At 36.0% G+C, this 18,229-nt stretch overlaps 1 protein-coding gene and 1 pseudogene across 2 annotated transcripts in view; one reads left to right on the forward strand and one right to left on the reverse strand.

The window, feature by feature from the left end:
- Positions 1-18,229, reverse strand: part of Agbl3 (AGBL carboxypeptidase 3) — a 56,743-nt gene that overhangs the window by 32,789 nt on the left and 5,725 nt on the right. Inside the window, exons 4-7 of one of the 2 annotated variants that reach the window (XM_055602106.1) lie at positions 11,192-11,299; positions 6,109-6,247; positions 4,551-5,330; positions 1,390-1,558 (exon numbers count right to left, since the gene is read on the reverse strand). In XM_055602106.1, coding sequence (XP_055458081.1) covers positions 1,390-1,558; positions 4,551-5,330; positions 6,109-6,247; positions 11,192-11,299 — 1,196 coding nt within the window. Of the gene's footprint in view, positions 1-1,389; positions 1,559-4,550; positions 5,331-6,108; positions 6,248-11,191; positions 11,300-18,229 lie in introns of those variants that run through there. The other variant, XM_055602107.1, reaches the window with a different exon arrangement.
- Positions 15,170-17,443, forward strand: LOC129672513 (cyclin-dependent kinases regulatory subunit 1-like; annotated as a pseudogene).

An 18,229-nucleotide genomic window follows, 5' to 3' on the forward strand; every position in this document is an offset into this window, starting at 1 on the left:
AAGTATAATGTGGGAAATCTGAATGGGAGGAAACTATGAGGGTTTGGAGGTTTGGGAAGGAGTAACTATTGCCCAGCATTGTGCTCTAGGTTAATTAAATAAATCCTAGTCTCTGTGTGGTGACTTGAGTATATAGCTGGTTTAGGAATAACCACTGTTTAACTAAAAGATAAGTCAATAATAAATAGTAATGATCAACAACAGATGTAGCTTCTGTGAATATGGTATAAGTCTCCTAAATTTATTACTTAAAATACATGCAACAATCTTTCAATATTTTATAACAACTCAGGAAAAAGTTTTATCAAATTACAAAAATATGAGGATTCTTGGGTAGATCCACTAGGATTTCCCTTTATTGTGCTTGTCTGCACAATCTGCATGAATTAATATCCTTCTTCCATTCTTGACCTAGTAATTTTTGTAATCTTTCTTTCTCTGATCAGTTTTGGTAGTGCATTATCAGTCTTAACTGATATTTTCTAGTATAAGCTTTGTTTTAATGACTTTATCCATTATTTCTGTGTCTAACACCTCTAACTTTTTATTGTCTGCTTTATTCTCCTTATTTTCAATTTAGTTTGTTTTCTAGTTTCTTACATAGAAATCTAGGTATTAACTTGAAATCTGTTTTATTCTAATATAAGCCTTTATTGCTACAAATTTATTCTAAGCACTACTACATTACCTGAACTTCATAATATTTTTTTATGTAATATATTCTAATCTTCCTTAATTTTTTCTCTTTTGCCTTTTTAGAAACATGGATTTAATTTCCAAGAGTTTGGACATTTTCTTCTTTCATTGATTTCTTGTCTATTTTCCTTGTGGTCAGAGAACATACTTTATGATTTGAATTCATAATTTGTTAAGATTTATTGTAAGACAGGATCTGGTCTATATTGATGACTATTCTATGTACATTTACATATATTGTGTATCCTGCTTTTCAGCAGAGTTGTTCTAATATTTTCACTATTTATAAATATAAATATACTGTATTCTTTTCTAATTTTACCTTCTATGTATTTTTAAGTATTAATCATTACATTTTTCTTTGAAAAGTTATTTTCCAAACTGGTGTACTTTTCTTAAGGATCTTTAGTCTGTTTAACTTAAAAAAATGTTAGGTCTTCAAATGACAAATAGCGGTAACTTCAGAAGGTAAAATAGTGCTGGACTTAAGAGAGAATGAAGAAACTTTTTAAAAAATATTTCCAAATTATTGGGCATTAAACAGTTCCCAATAGTTGTTTCTCATGGCCAATTGTAAAAATTAATTAAAAGAATGAAATGAAAAATCACGTTAGCAATAGAATGACCCACTTGACTTTCCTACATGAGCAACAAACATTTACTAAAGGAAAGTTAAACTCTTAGAGGACTTACTTGATTTGGGCAATTTTTGCTAAGCATGAGCGGAAAGATTCGTTGCTGTAAATATAATCCTTTTGCTTTAGATCTGTGGCTACCATCACAGCCATACATGAAGATGTTCTGTTTCCTACTATGGCCATGAAGATCACAATATAAAATAACCTCTCGTTTCTCCATTAATCTATCAAGAGGAAAAGGAATAAATCACTAAATTTTGCCTCTGAATTTTCTTCTATAGGTACAACTATAGATTTACAAATATAGTATCCACATAAATAGAATTTAATATATGCCCTAGCTTTTCATTTTTATGCTCTAGTTTTGAATAATAGGAACCAATTTTTCCAACCCCCAAGACTCCTAGCACATCTGTATGCTTTCTACTGTGGTTTCCTGTTGTCCTCAGGGGACAGGTTACCTCTTCCTCTGCCTGTTACCTTAACATATACTCCTTCTGACTAGAGAGTCTTCCTCCATCTTCCAGTGTCCACAGCCTTCAGAACAAGCCTCGTCGCACCCTGCCTACTCAGCCAGCGCTGAACTGACATAGTTCTGGATGTGGCAACTCCTTCATTGTACCACCTCTTTGTCACTCATCTAGGAAATTCTCATGTTTGATATTTAAGCTTGTTAAAGATGTGAAATGTTTAGAAATCATCTAGAACTGTGCTATGCATACAAGCACTTAGTTATTTATTAAAAATTGAGTACCTCAAAAAAAAATTGAGTACCTCAGAACTTGGTACTGGAAACAGTGACTAGTTAACCCCTGGTTATACCATTCTGAAAAAAAAAATGGTACTAAAATTTAAATTGAATTTTTCTAATAAAATTCTAATAAATATTTAAAAGAAATTATCATGTATTCCTTCAGAGGACAACCCTCTTCTACCCTATGTATTACTTAGCACTTGCTTATTTTAAATTAAAAGCAAGCCTCTGTTTAATGAAGAGGACTGGCAGAAGAGACTCAAAGCTGTAATAGAATGAGAATTTTTGTCTCCTTTGTCCTGTGTTCAGGATTTTATATGGCATTTCTATATCACCTAATTAAAATTAAATGTTATTTTTATATCTAGAAGGGCAAATACTAAAATGTTAACAATTGTATTATAAATATATATTTATAACAGATCAAAGCATCACTTTTATTAAAAGCAATGATATGAAATTTAAAAAATGAAATGTGCATTAACTTACTGATTTTATTTGATAAAATCCATTTAACATAAAGGAATCAACACATCATTACAAGTTCTTAGAAAATTAGATTATAAAGCATGACTGTCAAGTTTAATCCCTAAATATGAAGCATGTCATACATTTTTAAGTCCAATACTCAGAAATTTGATGATATTTCAATTTCCTAAAGAAATTATACATCTATGTAATTAATTTCCAAAGAAATACTACCTCTGAGGTAAAGAAGAATATTACTGTTTCTTCACTTACATTAAAATAACAGTTTGAATGTTCTTTTTTTCCACAGGTAATTAGTATTATAAGCTTTTGTATCAAGCATCCTAAATGCTTGCTCTTATGTGAACATGCTTTAGGTTTATACTTAAAATTGTGTATACGTATATCTGGTCACCTTCCTAAATTCTGAAAGAATTCTTTCTTGGAATTCTTTCAGAAATTATTGAATTCGCTCCTGTCAATCTGAGAACCGAGACATTTAAATTAGCTTCCATAGAGACAAGCCAAGTTAGATTGACACAAAAGCTAGAAAAAAACGGTGCCCTAGTCTACTCCACTTACAGTTTCTCTTTCAGTTAACACATTGCATGACTCTGCTGTGCTCTTCAAAGCAGAGACCAATCTTGCACATTACTAAAGTTAACTAAATTCCCAGCGTCTATTTCAGTTTCCCTAGTTTCCCACTAATGCCCTTAATTCTCTGACAGAATCCAACTGCTCACACACCCAGGGTGAAAGAGATCACAGGTTATTATTCCTTTTTGTTGCTGTTACCTAAACATTCACCAAATAGCTACAAGGGGGCCTGCTATCCACATATACAAGCTACACAAAAGCACAATTTCAGGTTTTTAGGGGATTTGTACTTCTTACTTTCCAAAGCAAATAAAAAAGACTTAACTGAAAGTGAAAGTTGACACTAGTTTAAAACAGAGTCACCCCAGGAGCTTCTTACCCTCTGTCTGCTCCCATGAGGAGCTGCGGGTGACCTTTAGTTCCTCAATTTTGTAACAAGTACCTTGCATTTGTAGCTGTGAGGACAAAGCTGGATAAGAAGACAATAATCTCTATAATGGAAGTTGTTATAATAACAATTGAATAACTGAATATTTACAGTGGGGCTTAATAGCTATGTGATTTTATTAACATTTTTCTTTTTGCATGTGAGAAATTATGTGAATACATTAGAGCTTTCACTGTTCTGATCCTTATTTGGGCATATGTGGAATACTTTTCACATCTAATACTCTCAACTTTGAGATATTAGTCCCATTCTTGAGATGAGAAAACTGAAATTTAAGTTGATTTTTAAATTTTACAAGGGTATACAGTTAGCAAATGATGTAGCATCAATTCTAATATGATATGTTTAAGTCCCAGGTCTATGGAATGTGTACTCTGTTTTCAATAGACTTTCTGATTGTTATTACCTGGGTATATCAAATAATTTACCCTTTAACAAATACTTAAGTAGTAAGATTATTTTATTGTTCTAGATTTGTATTTAGAAAAGTTAAAGGTGTTCAGTTTTTTTTTTTTCTAGAGGCAAATGAGATTATTATTCCTGAAAATTTAAGTAACTACCCTGACTAATAGTCTAAGGGCCCATTCAGCACTATATGATTGGCATAATGCCAAAAGGCTTTAGTTTGTGTTCATATTCATATATAAATGATAAAACATGCAGTGTAACCATCAAGGCTACCATAAACTTCAGTAAAAAATTAAATTTGTGATTTGAAAACTTCACAGTTTCAAAAAGCCACTGAAATATTCTGGAGTCTGTTTCATCACTGAAGAGATTTTGTTTATAATGTCAGAAGGGCATTAGATCGAGTTGGAAAGAAAGAAAAACTGTTTATGAACTTTCTTAAGAAAAGTTAGAGTAAAAGAAATGAATGGGATTGTGTGAGCCAAGTTCTTATTACCAAATTTACTAATTAAGCAGAGGTACAATTTTAAGATTGTTTTACCTATGGATCATGTTCCTCGTATACCAAACAGAAGGGAAAGATTCCTTCAGGAGAGATGTGTAATTGCGGTTTAAATCCCGTCCAGCTAAGGAACATCGGTAATTCCCCACAATCACACCATCCGGATTCAGCATTGGTACCACCTTGAAGATGAAAGTGTCCCGAAGCAGCTGGGCATCACTCGAGTCTCCTAAAATATAATCTAGGAAGCCTTTCATGATCCAGGAGCTGTTGGTCTCTCCTGGATGGACCCTTGCCGTCAAAATCACAGCCTTGCGCTTTCTTGAGTCACTGTTCTTCAAGGGAGTAGTTATTGTCAAGACATAGACCATATTCCTAGCAAGTGTGTGGCACAAGACACGTATTTTACAAAATTTTGATCTTACTGGATCACTGTTGATGCCAGAAAGGTATTCTTGAAGGTTGGTATAAGTGTATGGATAACAGTGAGCAAAGTAGCAAGTATCCTTGCTGTGTGGAAATTGAAATGTCCATGTAAGAGAAAAAAAACTGCGCCCATCTTGCCCAAGGTTGTTTTTGTAATACTTGATTTGGTCTCCTATTCTTTGCCAGCCAATGCTATGGGTCTTGGCCTCTTTCTCAGAATAGAACAGTGGCCTCATACCCCGATTATAAAGACTAGCAGGCTTGGTGAAGTTGACAATAGTGAATCTGTAGACTATCTCTGGTTGGGTATTAGTGACCTGGAAATAGAACCACTGAGTATGCTTATTTGTGAAGAGGTCTGGGCGCACAGTCAACTGGTATTCATATTCTGCCCTAATACACAAAAAAGCAAAGAAAAAAGCACATAAGAATATAAGAATGACATTTTAGTTTAAGTTACATTAGAAAAATAATCTCATTTTTATCTATTTTATATGATCATATAAAGCTTTTTGGGGAAGAAATGGTATATACTTAGAACAACCACAAAAGTTAAGTTTTCAAAGTTTTATTTCATGAGAAATTGATCAATTTTAAATATGTAGCCTTTGTATTCCTTCATAAACAGACATTCAATAACATTTTATGTTTCACTACAACTATTTTCTATAAAATTAATGGCTAAAGAGTTATTGAAACTGAAGAAAAAAATCAATGTTTAATTTTTCTCTTCAAGAATATATTTCATTTTCTAATAATTCCATTTCCAGGGTATAAGACAAGTATAAATGAGAGGCTTGAAAGTAAACATAAAGTAACACAATTACATAAATTACAAAATTTGAACTCCCAGTTAAAAAAAAATTTGATATCTGTACTCTGTACTCTGCACTGAAGATACTTAACCAAGGGAAAACATTTTTCACTGTAATATTTATTTAGATACTAATCTTTTCTGGTGTGACTTTTCCTTACCAAGTAACTTTTTATAAATGCCTGCATATGTAGTTATAAATCTGTCCTAGGAATGGGTTAAATAAATTTAAGTCCTTAACACCCTAATTAGCATTTGAGAATTATAGTTAAGTAATAGATACTAAGAACTTTAATTTACCTAATTCAGAAAACAACTAATGACCTACTTCCTCTAATAAAAATAATTAAAACCTACACTTTGACTACCTTCTGTAGATTACCACTTTCAAACCTTGCTTCAAAGACCAAAGTGTTGTCACAGGTATTCACAGGTTGTTTCAGTGATGTTCGGTTACCCCCAACTCGGGAATACACAAAGCAGGGCTCTTTGTAAGCTGATGAGAAAAGACCAAATCAGTGACAGTAAGATATCCAGATAATTCCACATACAACATGTTTCCAGATAATCTAAAGACCAAAGAAAAGCATTACAGGCATAAGAAATAACACTTTGAACACAATGACAAAACACACTGCACCGACATTCATGGGCTGGACTAAACACTGTACTTAGGAAAAGCTTTAAACACTAGAAAGGTTTAAAGTCAGAGACCAAAGTCTGGATTCTGCTTAGGACACAGTGTGTTTATTTTTAATCTTGCAACAGTAAGAATACTATTGTGAGCAAATTTATAATACTTTTTTGAACTACCGAAAAGTTCTATTGTCTATGGTCCAGAAATGAGATATTTCCTCTGCATCACCCTAAATATATGATGTAGAGGATCTGAATCCTGTGTGCTGTAAAGACCAAAACCACATCTAATACTAACTTAATCCTGAAGCTGATTGAACCATCACACATATACCCTAAAATCTCATATATGTAAAGAGTGATGCCATGGATTTTTGTTTTGTTTTGTTTTCACACATAAAAATTATTTGCTTTTCTTTAACACCTAGATAGGATCTCCACCTATCAACCAGAGGATTTCAACACATATACATATGCACGCACATACACAGAGAAATCACTGTAGACATGGGTCAAGAGAGAAAACTACATAACCAGTCTAATATAATGAAGTCTAATATAATGCTAGTCTAATATAATGCTTGCTCTATCAGTTAAAGATTTCAGAAGGAGTTAGGTAAGCAAAGTAAGAAAGCATTGGATAGAATACGACAAGTGAAAAACAGTAACTTAAGTTGAAACTGCCTCTAATGAGCAAAGAAAATACTCAATAAACATGAAGATGGTGAACAAAAACATCAAAAACTCAAGCAGAAGTTTCTAAAAACAAAGGCAACACAAAACAAACAAAATAAGCATGCAGGATCCAAGAACTGTTAGATAGTACCAAATAACCTAACATATGAGGATTAAGCAGAAGAAAAGTGTGAAGAAACAATAATTGAGATTCTGACATTATCACTGACACCAAAAGAAAGTTTTAAAAAGCCCAAGGAACAACAGACATATCTCTGTAGGAATAAGGATTAAAAGTCTCAAAGGTTACAAGTCTGGGACATTATTCAAGTGCTATAAGATAAAATAACATTTTTTTTCTGAGATAGAGAATTAATTTGCAATACAAGAAATATTAAAGTTTTCCAGGCAGAAGTATTAGAAACTTGGATTTGCACAATATATAGATAGACAGACAGGCAGACAGACAGAAAGACAGACAGGTGATAGGTGCTTGAAGGCCAGGAGCTAGATAGCTCAGTTAGTATGGTGTCTGCTGAGCAAGAAGGAGGACCTGAGTTCCATCTCCAGGACCCACATTTTTAAGTCAGGTGCACTGGAAGAGGCTCTATCAAAGCACTGGGGACAGAGAGAGACGGACCCCTGGGGCTTACTGGGCCAGCCAATCTAGCCTAGTCAGTGAATTCCAGGTTTATGAGATACCCCGTTGCAAAACCAAGGTGGACAACACGTGAGGAATGATGCACAAGGCTTCCACTCACTGCCATATGCTCACACATATGTGCATGCATGCATGCACACAAAAACTACTAGAAATTAAAAGTAAAATAGTAATTTTTCTTGCTTTTAAATGCTCTAAAAGATTACTAATGAAGGAAACTAACCTTTTTAGCACATGAAAAAGTAAAAAATATTTGAAACTATGACAAGAAGAGGGAATTGGGAATATACTTTTATAAATAAGACTTTTAAAATTATATATGAAATGACATAGGATTATTTGAAAGTAATATTTATTTTAAAATTGTTAGTTTTTAAAGATTTCTTTCTTTTTATATGTATATTTGAGTGCTTGTGTGTATGTATATGTCCTATGTGCATGCTTAGTGCCCATGGAGGCCAGAAGAGGGTATTGCATCCCTTTGGAACTAGAGTGACAGTGGTTGTTAGCTACAGAGTGTGGGTGCCGGAAACTGAACTAGGGTCCTCTCCAAGAGCAGACAGTACCCTTAATTCCTAAGTCATTTCTCCATCTCCAGCAAATTTATTTTTGAGTCAAGTTTTCTCCATGTAGCTCAGGCTGGCCTTGAATTTGTGAGCCTTCTGAGTTCTAAGATACAGGCATTTGCCACCAACAACCAATATATATTTTTTATAAAGATATATATTGAAAAATTTAAGGCACAAAAACCAAAATAGAAATACAACATCAGTAGTTGAGATAAATAGAACCAAATATATGCAAATTAATCTTGAAAGATACAATAAAAAATTAAAAACATGAAAAATACAACACAGCAAGATGATAGGTATTGAATCCAATTGCATCAAAACTATATTGACGATAGCAATTTAAAAACATCTTTCAAACTATATAAAAAGCAAAGTAAGGCTATATGCTGTATGAATTTAAATTAAAAAAATACATGAAAAATATATCTAAAGTAAAATGATAAGGCCAGGCATGGTGGTGCATGCCTTTAATCCCAGCACTTGGGGAGCAAAGGCAGATGAGTCTCTGTGAGTTTGAGGCCAGCCTAGTATATGTAATGAGTTCCAGGCTAGCTGATGTTACTTAATGAGATCTTGTCTCACACAAAACAAAATATCTACAAAAATTTTAAATGATGGAAAAAATACAGTATAAAATATTAATCAAAAGAAATTTCAAATGGCTATTTTAGTGTAAAGTATCCTCATGATAAAGCCACACCACTAGCATCAATATGTCAATAGCACAGAACAAATTATCTAGAAATAGACTGACATGTATATTTTGAACAGACATTTCATAGAGGTAGGTAGACATTTCCATGGAGGATAGGACAGTCTTTTCAACAGTTTATGGTAAAATATTTTCAAAAAGACAGGTATGTGGGGAAATTAACCTTAACTTCCATATTCCAAGCCATGCATAAAAAAGTCAAGATAGATCATAAACATAAATAAAAAGAGATGAAGTTGTTATGTAGTTATACAAGGGTGAACTACTTAGCTGTATAAAAGCATCAAGTAGCATGGTAAATTTGAAGAACATAATTTGAGCCAGAAAAGCCAGACACAAAGGTGTGCTTGCTATATGAGTTTATGTCCAGGAAGCTTAACATCACTAAAGAAATCACTTGCTCTGGGGCTCATGTGGGAATTCACCAGCAGGCAGAGAAACAGGAACTTTCTGGGGTTCTATATTTTCACACCAGTGTTTATTGGAAGGATGCATTATCTTTAAAGATGATTTTTAAGAATTGTAAACAGCTTATTTCACTGTTTATATAACTCACCTTGATTTAACACCCCTCCCCCACTAACCATATCATACAATGTTAGTTTTCCATAGCCTATCCTAGAGTTGCAATTTCCTATGAACTTTTAATTTTCACTGGTATTTAACTTATATATTACCTATTGAAATCTTTTCTTATTCTATTTTTATCATTAGTAAAAAATAGAGAAATAGAAATATTTTCAAATCTTTGGTATGCTGGGTGAAACTCAGCATATGACAGAGTTTTCATCTTCAAATCTCTTTTCTATTGCTTTCCTTTCAAAACATTTAAAGTTAGAATTTCACAACTGTCAAGAGTTAATGCTAAATAAGATTAAGTGGTTTTAAGAGCAATATAAAGTTTCTCCCACAGGCCCAACATCTACTCTCTTCCCATTGCATCTTTCTCTCCATTACCTGTTTCTGGAGAGCCTGATCTTTATGGGCTGTCTGGGAGGGTCCTTGAGCTTCTGCCTGGGTACAGCAGGAAGCTCTGGTAGCACTTGGGGATGTGGGAGGAGAGTGACATTTGGTTACCTCCTCCCACCAGTGCCACAGGTGGCTGTAGAGTTTCCTACTGAAAGCCAGCTGCTTAGGAGCCTTTTCAAATAGTGAAAGGTTCTAGGGTCTAGAAAGCATCCCAAATCTTACCTAGCAGAAAGGTCATTGTTCCGTTGCAGCCTCCTCCTTCAGCTCTATCTACTCTTGTAAAGTCATTAAGTCTCATTAAGCACTCATAAGTTACCTCATGTAAACTCTGACAGGATCCTTACTAACTTAAAACAATTTTTTTTAAGAAGACCTTATTTCAGTTATGTGTGAAAGCTCTAACACGGGTTAGTCAAGTAAATATTTGAAAAAAGTTTAAAAATTAAGAGGTACTTAATCACTTCAATGTTTGGTTATGTGTGAGTGTGAATATGAGATTGTTACTGTATAGAAACAGTGTGAAATTTTCTTTGCCATACTTGCCTTCTCAATATGCATGCCACCCTAGAAGCTATTTTAATAGATAGCAACAATAAGACACCAAGCTCTGATGATGAAGTTTCATAAGGGTCCCACAACCCTGACATTAGTGCTTCAGGGACATTTTAGGCCCCTGGTGCAGATTACTGTTGGGTTTTAGCATGCACTGTCATAAAGGCAGATAAGACTTGTATTTGTAGAGCTCTCAGAGTGCCAGTACTGATCTTGTAGTGAGAAACACTTTCCTGGAATATAATCTTGGAATCTCATTTGCAATGTGAACTATTTTCTTTTCTTTTAAAGATGCTAACATAAAATGCACCAAACAGGGATAAAAGCAACAGAAAAATCATTTGAATGGTTCTACAAAGGTAAACTGCACATACAGAATAATAATTTTTGCAGATAGCATCACTATATTTATAATTGAAAACATACAAAACATAATTCATTCTATATGGAACTCTCCATTTTAATGGACAGCATATTTTAAGTATGTCTTCAAAAACATAATCAGCACTAAACATTTGAATTATATGTAGCCATACATTTTTAAGAAAACAGGAACTTCCTAGAATTTGAAGTTTCCTCTATCAATAACAATAAGCCGACCTAAACCATCAAACCAGGTACCAATTATGTTTTTACAGTAATGTTTTTAGAGTGTATGCCCACCATCTTCAGCTAGGTAAACCACAGTATCTTCCTTGGAGTTTGGGTAAACAGGTTCTATTTCCAGGCCTGTTGGGACATATACTGGCTCAGGAAAAAAAGGAGTCCACTCTGGAAAAAAGAAGGGGATATTATTTAAATGTGACTTCAAAATAAGTTAATATATGCTTTTAAGTTACTAATTGATATATACCTGTCCTAGTTCATTACAAGGAATAACATTGTCATACTGTAATAAAATGCATGATTGCATGTGCACCTTGTCTAAATTACTGTCCAGTTCAGTGCCAGTTATTTTATGCTCAGAAACTCTACAGTTTCTATTTCTTTTGAGTTCTCCATGCCACTTTATCCCATCTCTAAATGTCTTGCTCATCCCACGTTTTACTTTTGCTTCCTTTGTGTTCAGACTTTTGCTTGGTCATCCCTTAACCTTGTAAACATATTTATGGTTCTTCTCTCTCTGGGAAGAGTGAATATTCTTAGACTTCCACAAAAATTCCAATTAGAATTTTTGTTTGGGATTACATTGAATCTATAGATTAGTTTGGGGATAACTGAGACCTTCAAGAGAATGAGCCCTCCAAATTATGAATACACTGTCTCCCTCCTATATTAGTTACTTTTTAGAGACTCTGATCAAACAACTGACAGAAACTTAAGGGTGAAAAGATTTTGTCTTGTTCATGGTTTCAGTGGGTTTCTCCATCATGGCAGGGGAGGCACAGCAGAGCAGCTCAGTTCACACCACATCACTGAAGGCTAGGGACCAGAAAGGAGATGCTGGTGCTCAGCATGCTCCCTCCTTTATTCGATCCTGTTCACAAGCCCATGGCATGGTACCATCTGCATTAGCTGGGTCTCTCCAGGCTCTGTAATCCTCTCTGAAAATACTCTCTATTTACTTAAATCTTTAAAAATCTGTATTGTTAATGCTTTCTGGTTATATATAAGACTTCTATGTCCTTTGTTAGATTTACTCCTAGGTATGTTGTTTTCTAACTTATTTTGAAACAATTGGATATATGTAGAAAATGTACAACAACAAACCAGAATTGTTTCCCTAAAATATTTAACAACACAGTACTAAATCTGTTCCAAATACTTCTGTATTTCCAACAAAGAAGAATTCCTCCTGTACAACCTTAATACAACCATCAATATCATTAATATTGGTTTGGTGTAACCAATAGATACCAACAGAGATTTTACTCGTTGTACCAGTAGCATAAGGACACACTTTAAAACTACACATTGCATTGAATTATGTGTTTTATTTGTAATTTAAAAACTCCACTGCTGGTGGGAATGTAAACTTGTACAACCACTCTGGAAATCAATCTGGCGCTTTCTCAGACAACTAGGAATAGCGATTCCTCAAGATCCAGCTATACCACTCCTAGGCATATATCCAAAAGATGCCCAAGTATACAACAAGGACATTTGCTCAACCATGTTTGCAGCAGCTTTATTTTTAATAGCCAGAATCTGGAAACAACCCAGATGTCCCTCAACTCAGGAATGGATACAGAAATTGTAGTGCATTTACACAATGGAATACTACTCAGCAATTAAAAACAAGGAAATCATGAAAGTTGCAGGAAAATGGTGGGAAAAGATCATCCTGAGTGAGCTATCCCAAAAGCAGAAACGCATACATGATATATAATCACTTATAAGTGGATATTAGACATAATATAGGATAATCATACTAAAATCTGTACACCTAAAGAAGCTAAGCAAAGAGGACCCTGGGTAAGATGCTCAATCTTCATTCAGAAAGGCAAATGGGATAGACATTAGAAGAAGATGAAAATAAGAAACAAGACAGGAGCCTACCACAGAGGGCCTCTGAAAGACTCTATCCAGCCGGGTAATAAAGCAAATGCTGAGACACATCGTCAAACTTTGGGCATAGTGCAGCAAATCTTATGAAAGAAAAAAGGGGAGACACAAAGCCCTGGAGGGAACAGGAGCTCCACAAGGAAAACAACAGAACCATAAAATCTGGGCACAGGGGTCTTTCCTGAGACTGATACTCCAACTAAGGACTATTCATAGAGATAACCTGGACCCCCTGCACAGAGGTAGCCCCTGGCAGTTCAGTGTCCAAATAGGCCCCATAATAAGGGGAACAAGGACTGTCTCTGACATGGACTCAGGGGCTGGCTCTTTGATCACCTCCCCTTGAGTGAGGAGCAGCCTTATGAAGCGACAGAGGAAGACTATGAAAGACAGTCCTGATGAGATCTGATAGGCTGGGGTCAGATGGATGGGGAGGAAGACCTCCCTATCAGTGGACTCTGGAGAGGCATGGGGGGAGAAGAAGGGAGGGTGGGACTGGGAGGGAACAAGGGTGGGGCTACAGCTGGGATACAAAGTGAATAAATTATAATAAATAAAAAAATTGTATTAAAATTATGAAATACAGACTTACTCTGTATCTCAGGCTGACCCTGAATTTAAGGATCTTCCTATTCCACTTCCTGATGGTGCAATTACAGGTATGTGCCACCACATGGACCTCATAATGTGTATTTAGCCTCTTTCAATACGGAGTAGTTTTTCAGTATTACTCTGATACTTCTGAAAAGTATAGTCATACTTCCAACTTCAGCTAAGAGACATGTATACAGTAAAAATAAGCTGGATGAATGCCAAATTATTTTATTGACTCTACTACAGTACTGAAGTTTCAGGCTACCTAGGTATTCCAAAATCTGGGTAAAGACAGGTGGGCATCTAAAAGGCAAAATTAGAGCTGAGCAATTAAATTATGGTTTACTTAATGAAATACAATGTAATAATCATAAAAGATTGGTACATAAGCTAATATGGAAAGACTTTCACAATAGATAATTGTGTATACAACTGGGATAGAGAAAAGCTCTACTTTTTTTTTCTACATGGCACACTGGATGTCTAGCTTTGACTCTTAGGTAAGAAAAGGATAGTATGATTAGTAGATGAACTATTTAAGGTTTTAGAATACTGATAACCCCCAAAAGTTTATTAACTGATGTCCTTAATTTGGCAATACAGTTAAATAAGCTGTTTTATTGGCATGATAGGAGAGACAAAAAAAAAAAAAAACACAAAAACAAACAAAAAAACACCTTAGTTGTGATTTGCTGTAGTTTCTGAGGCAGATTCACTGCATAGTTGTTGTTTTAATCAGAAGTCATTGTGTGTATGTATGTGCATATGTGCACACGTATTGATTAAGACTATGGGGAACTTGTCCCAGGATGTCTTCTGGTCACCAACATTTGCCAAAGAAGCTTTTTGTTTTGCTGCACCCTTTCTCTGCCTTTAAATAAAATCAGTCTACAAGTGGAGTTCTGTTTAGTCTTGTATGTCCTGTCAAATATTTCAACTTGGTTAAAAAAAGCAATTCAGAAGAATGTGCCAGACCATGAAAAACAGGCTCTGAAGTAGTAGCAAACAGGAAAAGTTGTCAGATACCTGGGAGCAAATCCTAATTCTTCCTGCATAAAGGATGTATGGATGTTTCTGTTTAATAACCTGCACAGCCTTCAAATATTATAGAACAAAGACTGAACAAAAGAACATGGCACAGCCCCAAATGAAGCTTTCACCATGTGCAAAGTATTTCACTAGTAGCTTTGATGACTCTGGGGATCTGGTAAAACCAATGCTGAAGGCTCTATCTTTACTTGCATCTTGGAGCCTCTGCATCTTCATTCAGGATAGAAGCTGGGCTCATAAAGCTCAAAGTCTAACATTCAAGACACCTGAAATATGGCACCAAAAAATCTAACTATTCTTAAAAACAGGAGTTTGGTAAGAAAATATATTTAGAATTACTAGAAGCTAGAAATATAATAACTGCTCTAATCCAAGAGCTGGGAGTATATCAAGTAAGTTGGATATGGAGACTTTCTCCATCCTGAGTCACTGGTGTTAATCACTAAAAGCCAAATAAAGGTTGAAAATAAGCACCAGAAACATAAGAACAGGATGCAGTATGGATGTGAAAGTGGGCTGTCCAGCTATAGGGAGAAGTTGCTAAGTGGAGTCAGCATGGGTCAGGGCACACTGGGAAACAGTAAATGTACCACGGTCTCATTTCCCTCTTCCCTTTGGATCTCTTCTGCTCTCATTCTCTCACCACTTTTGCAGAAGAGAACACAGACGGAGGCTACAGGAGAAGCAGGAGAGTGTCCCCTTTCAGCTCCATTTCCCTTCTCCCGACACAGCTAGAAAATGGGTTATGACGCGAGACATAAAAAGGATTTTCAGAGAGTTAAGATTTAGTACATGGTGCTGTTCATTTTGTTTGTTTGCTTTCTGTATTACTTTCCTTGGTATATGAGCAAAAGAAGTAAACTATTGCAGGAGAGGTAGAATGATAGAGCTGAAAGGACAAGCTGGAGATGCCCTAAACTACTGGAAATATACATAAAGACATCTCTGTAAATGTGATGCTTATAATAGTAAGCATGAATTCTTTTTCATTTATTTATTTTATTCACTTTACATCCTTGTAGGCCCGTCCCCTCCCAGCCTCCCACTTTCATCCTTTCCCTCCTGCCTCCCCTTTTCCTCAGAAAAGCGGAGCTCCCTTTCCCATCTACCCCAGCTCATCAAGTTGCATCAGGACTGAGCATGTCCTCTTCCCCTGCGGCCTGGTAAGGCAGTCCCGCCAGGGGAAAGTGACCAAAAAGCTGGCAAGTGAGTCTGTGTCCAGTCCCCACTTCCCTTACTAGAGGACACACATGAGGCCTAAGCTGCCCACCTGCTACATCTTTGTAGGAGGGCCTAGGTTCAGTTCATGCATGGTCCTTGATTGATGCTTCAGTCTCAGCAAACCCTTTTGGGCCTTGATCAGGTGGCTCTCTTGGTCTTCTTCTGGAGCTCCTGACGCTACTGGGTACTTTTTCCTCCTACTGTTCCTCAAGATTTCCTAAGCATCACCCAATGTTTGGCTATGAGTCTCAGCATGTTTTGAGGCACTGCTGAGTAGTCTCTCTCAGAAGATAACTCTGTCAGGCTCCTGTCTGCATGTTTAGCAGAGTGTTGTTCATAGTGTTAGGGGTTGGCACTCTCCCATAGAGTAGGTCTTTGGTTGGGCCAGGCCTTGGTTGGACATTCCCTCAATCTCTGCTCTATCTTTATCCCTGCATATCTTACAGGCAGAGTAAATTTTGGGTTGAAGTTTTTGTGGGGGGTTGGTGTTCTCTACCCTTTACTAGAAGACTAGTTTAGTTAGAGAATGTCCTCTTCTATCTCTATGGCCTCTGCTACTAGGAGTCTCTTCTTGAATCCCTCTCATGTCCTTTCAGGAGCCTACCCTGACTTAGGTCTTCAGCTTGAGGGTGAGATATCCCCACCCTCAGTTTCTCTTGTTTCTACAGGCCTTCTGTTCTCTTGCCCCGACTCTCCCCAGGTCTGATCTCCACCCTCATATTTCTCTGTGCCCCCTCTCCTACTTTGTTCCCTGTCTTCAGCCATCACCTCTGTCTATTCTGTCTTCCCTTCTGAGTGAGATTTATGCATCCCCCCTTTGTTCCTCCTTATTACTTATTTTCTTTGTGACTGTACCTCATAGTATGTTTATCCTGTACTATATGCCTAAACTCCATTTGTAAGGAGTACATACCATGTGCATCTCTCTGGATCTGGGTTACCTCACTCAGGATGAATTCTTTGTGTATTTCTAGACCTAAAATTTGGAAGTTAGGAAAAATTTTTTCTCTATAAGTAAAACCATTAATCTTTTTGCTTCTCTGTGTCCCTATCTATTGACTTCCTGTCTTGTATGATACCTACCTATCTAAAATCAGATAATGTAAGAAGAAAATTTAGTTTTTAAGAATTCCTGGGGAGCATTTAACTTCAGTAGGCACTGTGGTAAATTCAGATAGTTTTAAATTTTATCCACTCACAAAAGTTTTATTAGAATTCTACATAGTAACAGAATATGTGGACTCTACAATCAACAATGGAAAAAGAGCAGCAGGGGAGTTGTTTGGAGGCTAGTAGTGAGGGGCAGAGCCGTTTTGTCATTCAAACAAATTTACTATTCAGACAAATACAACAATGAGGAGTTCGAGTACTGACATGTCATATTGCCCAAGGACATAGCCAAACTGATCCCTAAAACCCTTTTGATCTGAATGGAGAAACCTTGGCATGCAGCAGAGTCAGGGATGGGTCCTTTATATGATCCATGAACCAGGGCCTCACATCTTACCGTTGCAGCAGCCACTACCCAAGAAGCCAAAGAAATGAAGCTGGTGAGCCAACTTTCAGTCTCAAACTTTACACAGCTGTCTTTACTTCCTACCATCTTTCTGATAGCGTGATCATGTTGCTTTCTTATTTCCCACTTTGATATTTAAAGTGTTCATTCAATACACTGTTTGAAGTGCTTATGCCTGCATTGCTTCTTGAGTTAAGCCAATGCCACAGCCTTGTCAGATGAGTGTGACCTCAAGCCCTAGTGTGCTCTGTATCAGCAGACCATATTCGCCATCTCTCAGATGCATGTGAAAATCAGATCATGGCTCTTACAGGGATGGTGTGAATTTGTTGTGGTGGTTTTTACTATTGGGTACTGTATTTATTGTGACTTATGGATTTATGTCTCAGTATATTGGAAACTCCATTTTATCTGACAAATCTGTGTTACAAGCCTTGATTAAAGGAAATTTTTATAATCAGAAAGAAAGAAAGAAAGAAAGAAAGAAAGAAAGCAAGAAAGAAAGAAAGAAAGAAAGCAGGAGGAAGGTGTACAGCAATGGGGATGTTTTTGACTGTCTTTATATCCACTGTCTGACTATGGACATAAGTCTATGAGCTCTTTTTAGGATAGTAGAAAACAAATTGGAGAATACCACAATAAAGAAAAAACAACAAAAATACACTTTAAACAGGTCTTCTACAGTCCATCCATGTCTATAAATAAGAGGTGGAAAAAAAAAAAAGGCAGAGACAAAGGAACTGAAGAAAAGAGACTAGGGGGCCAGAGTGGAAGAGCAAAAATGAGTGAGACTACAGCTCATGAGTACTATGAAA

The sequence above is a fragment of the Psammomys obesus genome, unplaced genomic scaffold (genome assembly GCF_907164565.1).
Source record: "Psammomys obesus unplaced genomic scaffold, mPsaObe1.curated_primary_1811, whole genome shotgun sequence".
Lineage (NCBI taxonomy): Eukaryota > Metazoa > Chordata > Mammalia > Rodentia > Muridae > Psammomys > Psammomys obesus.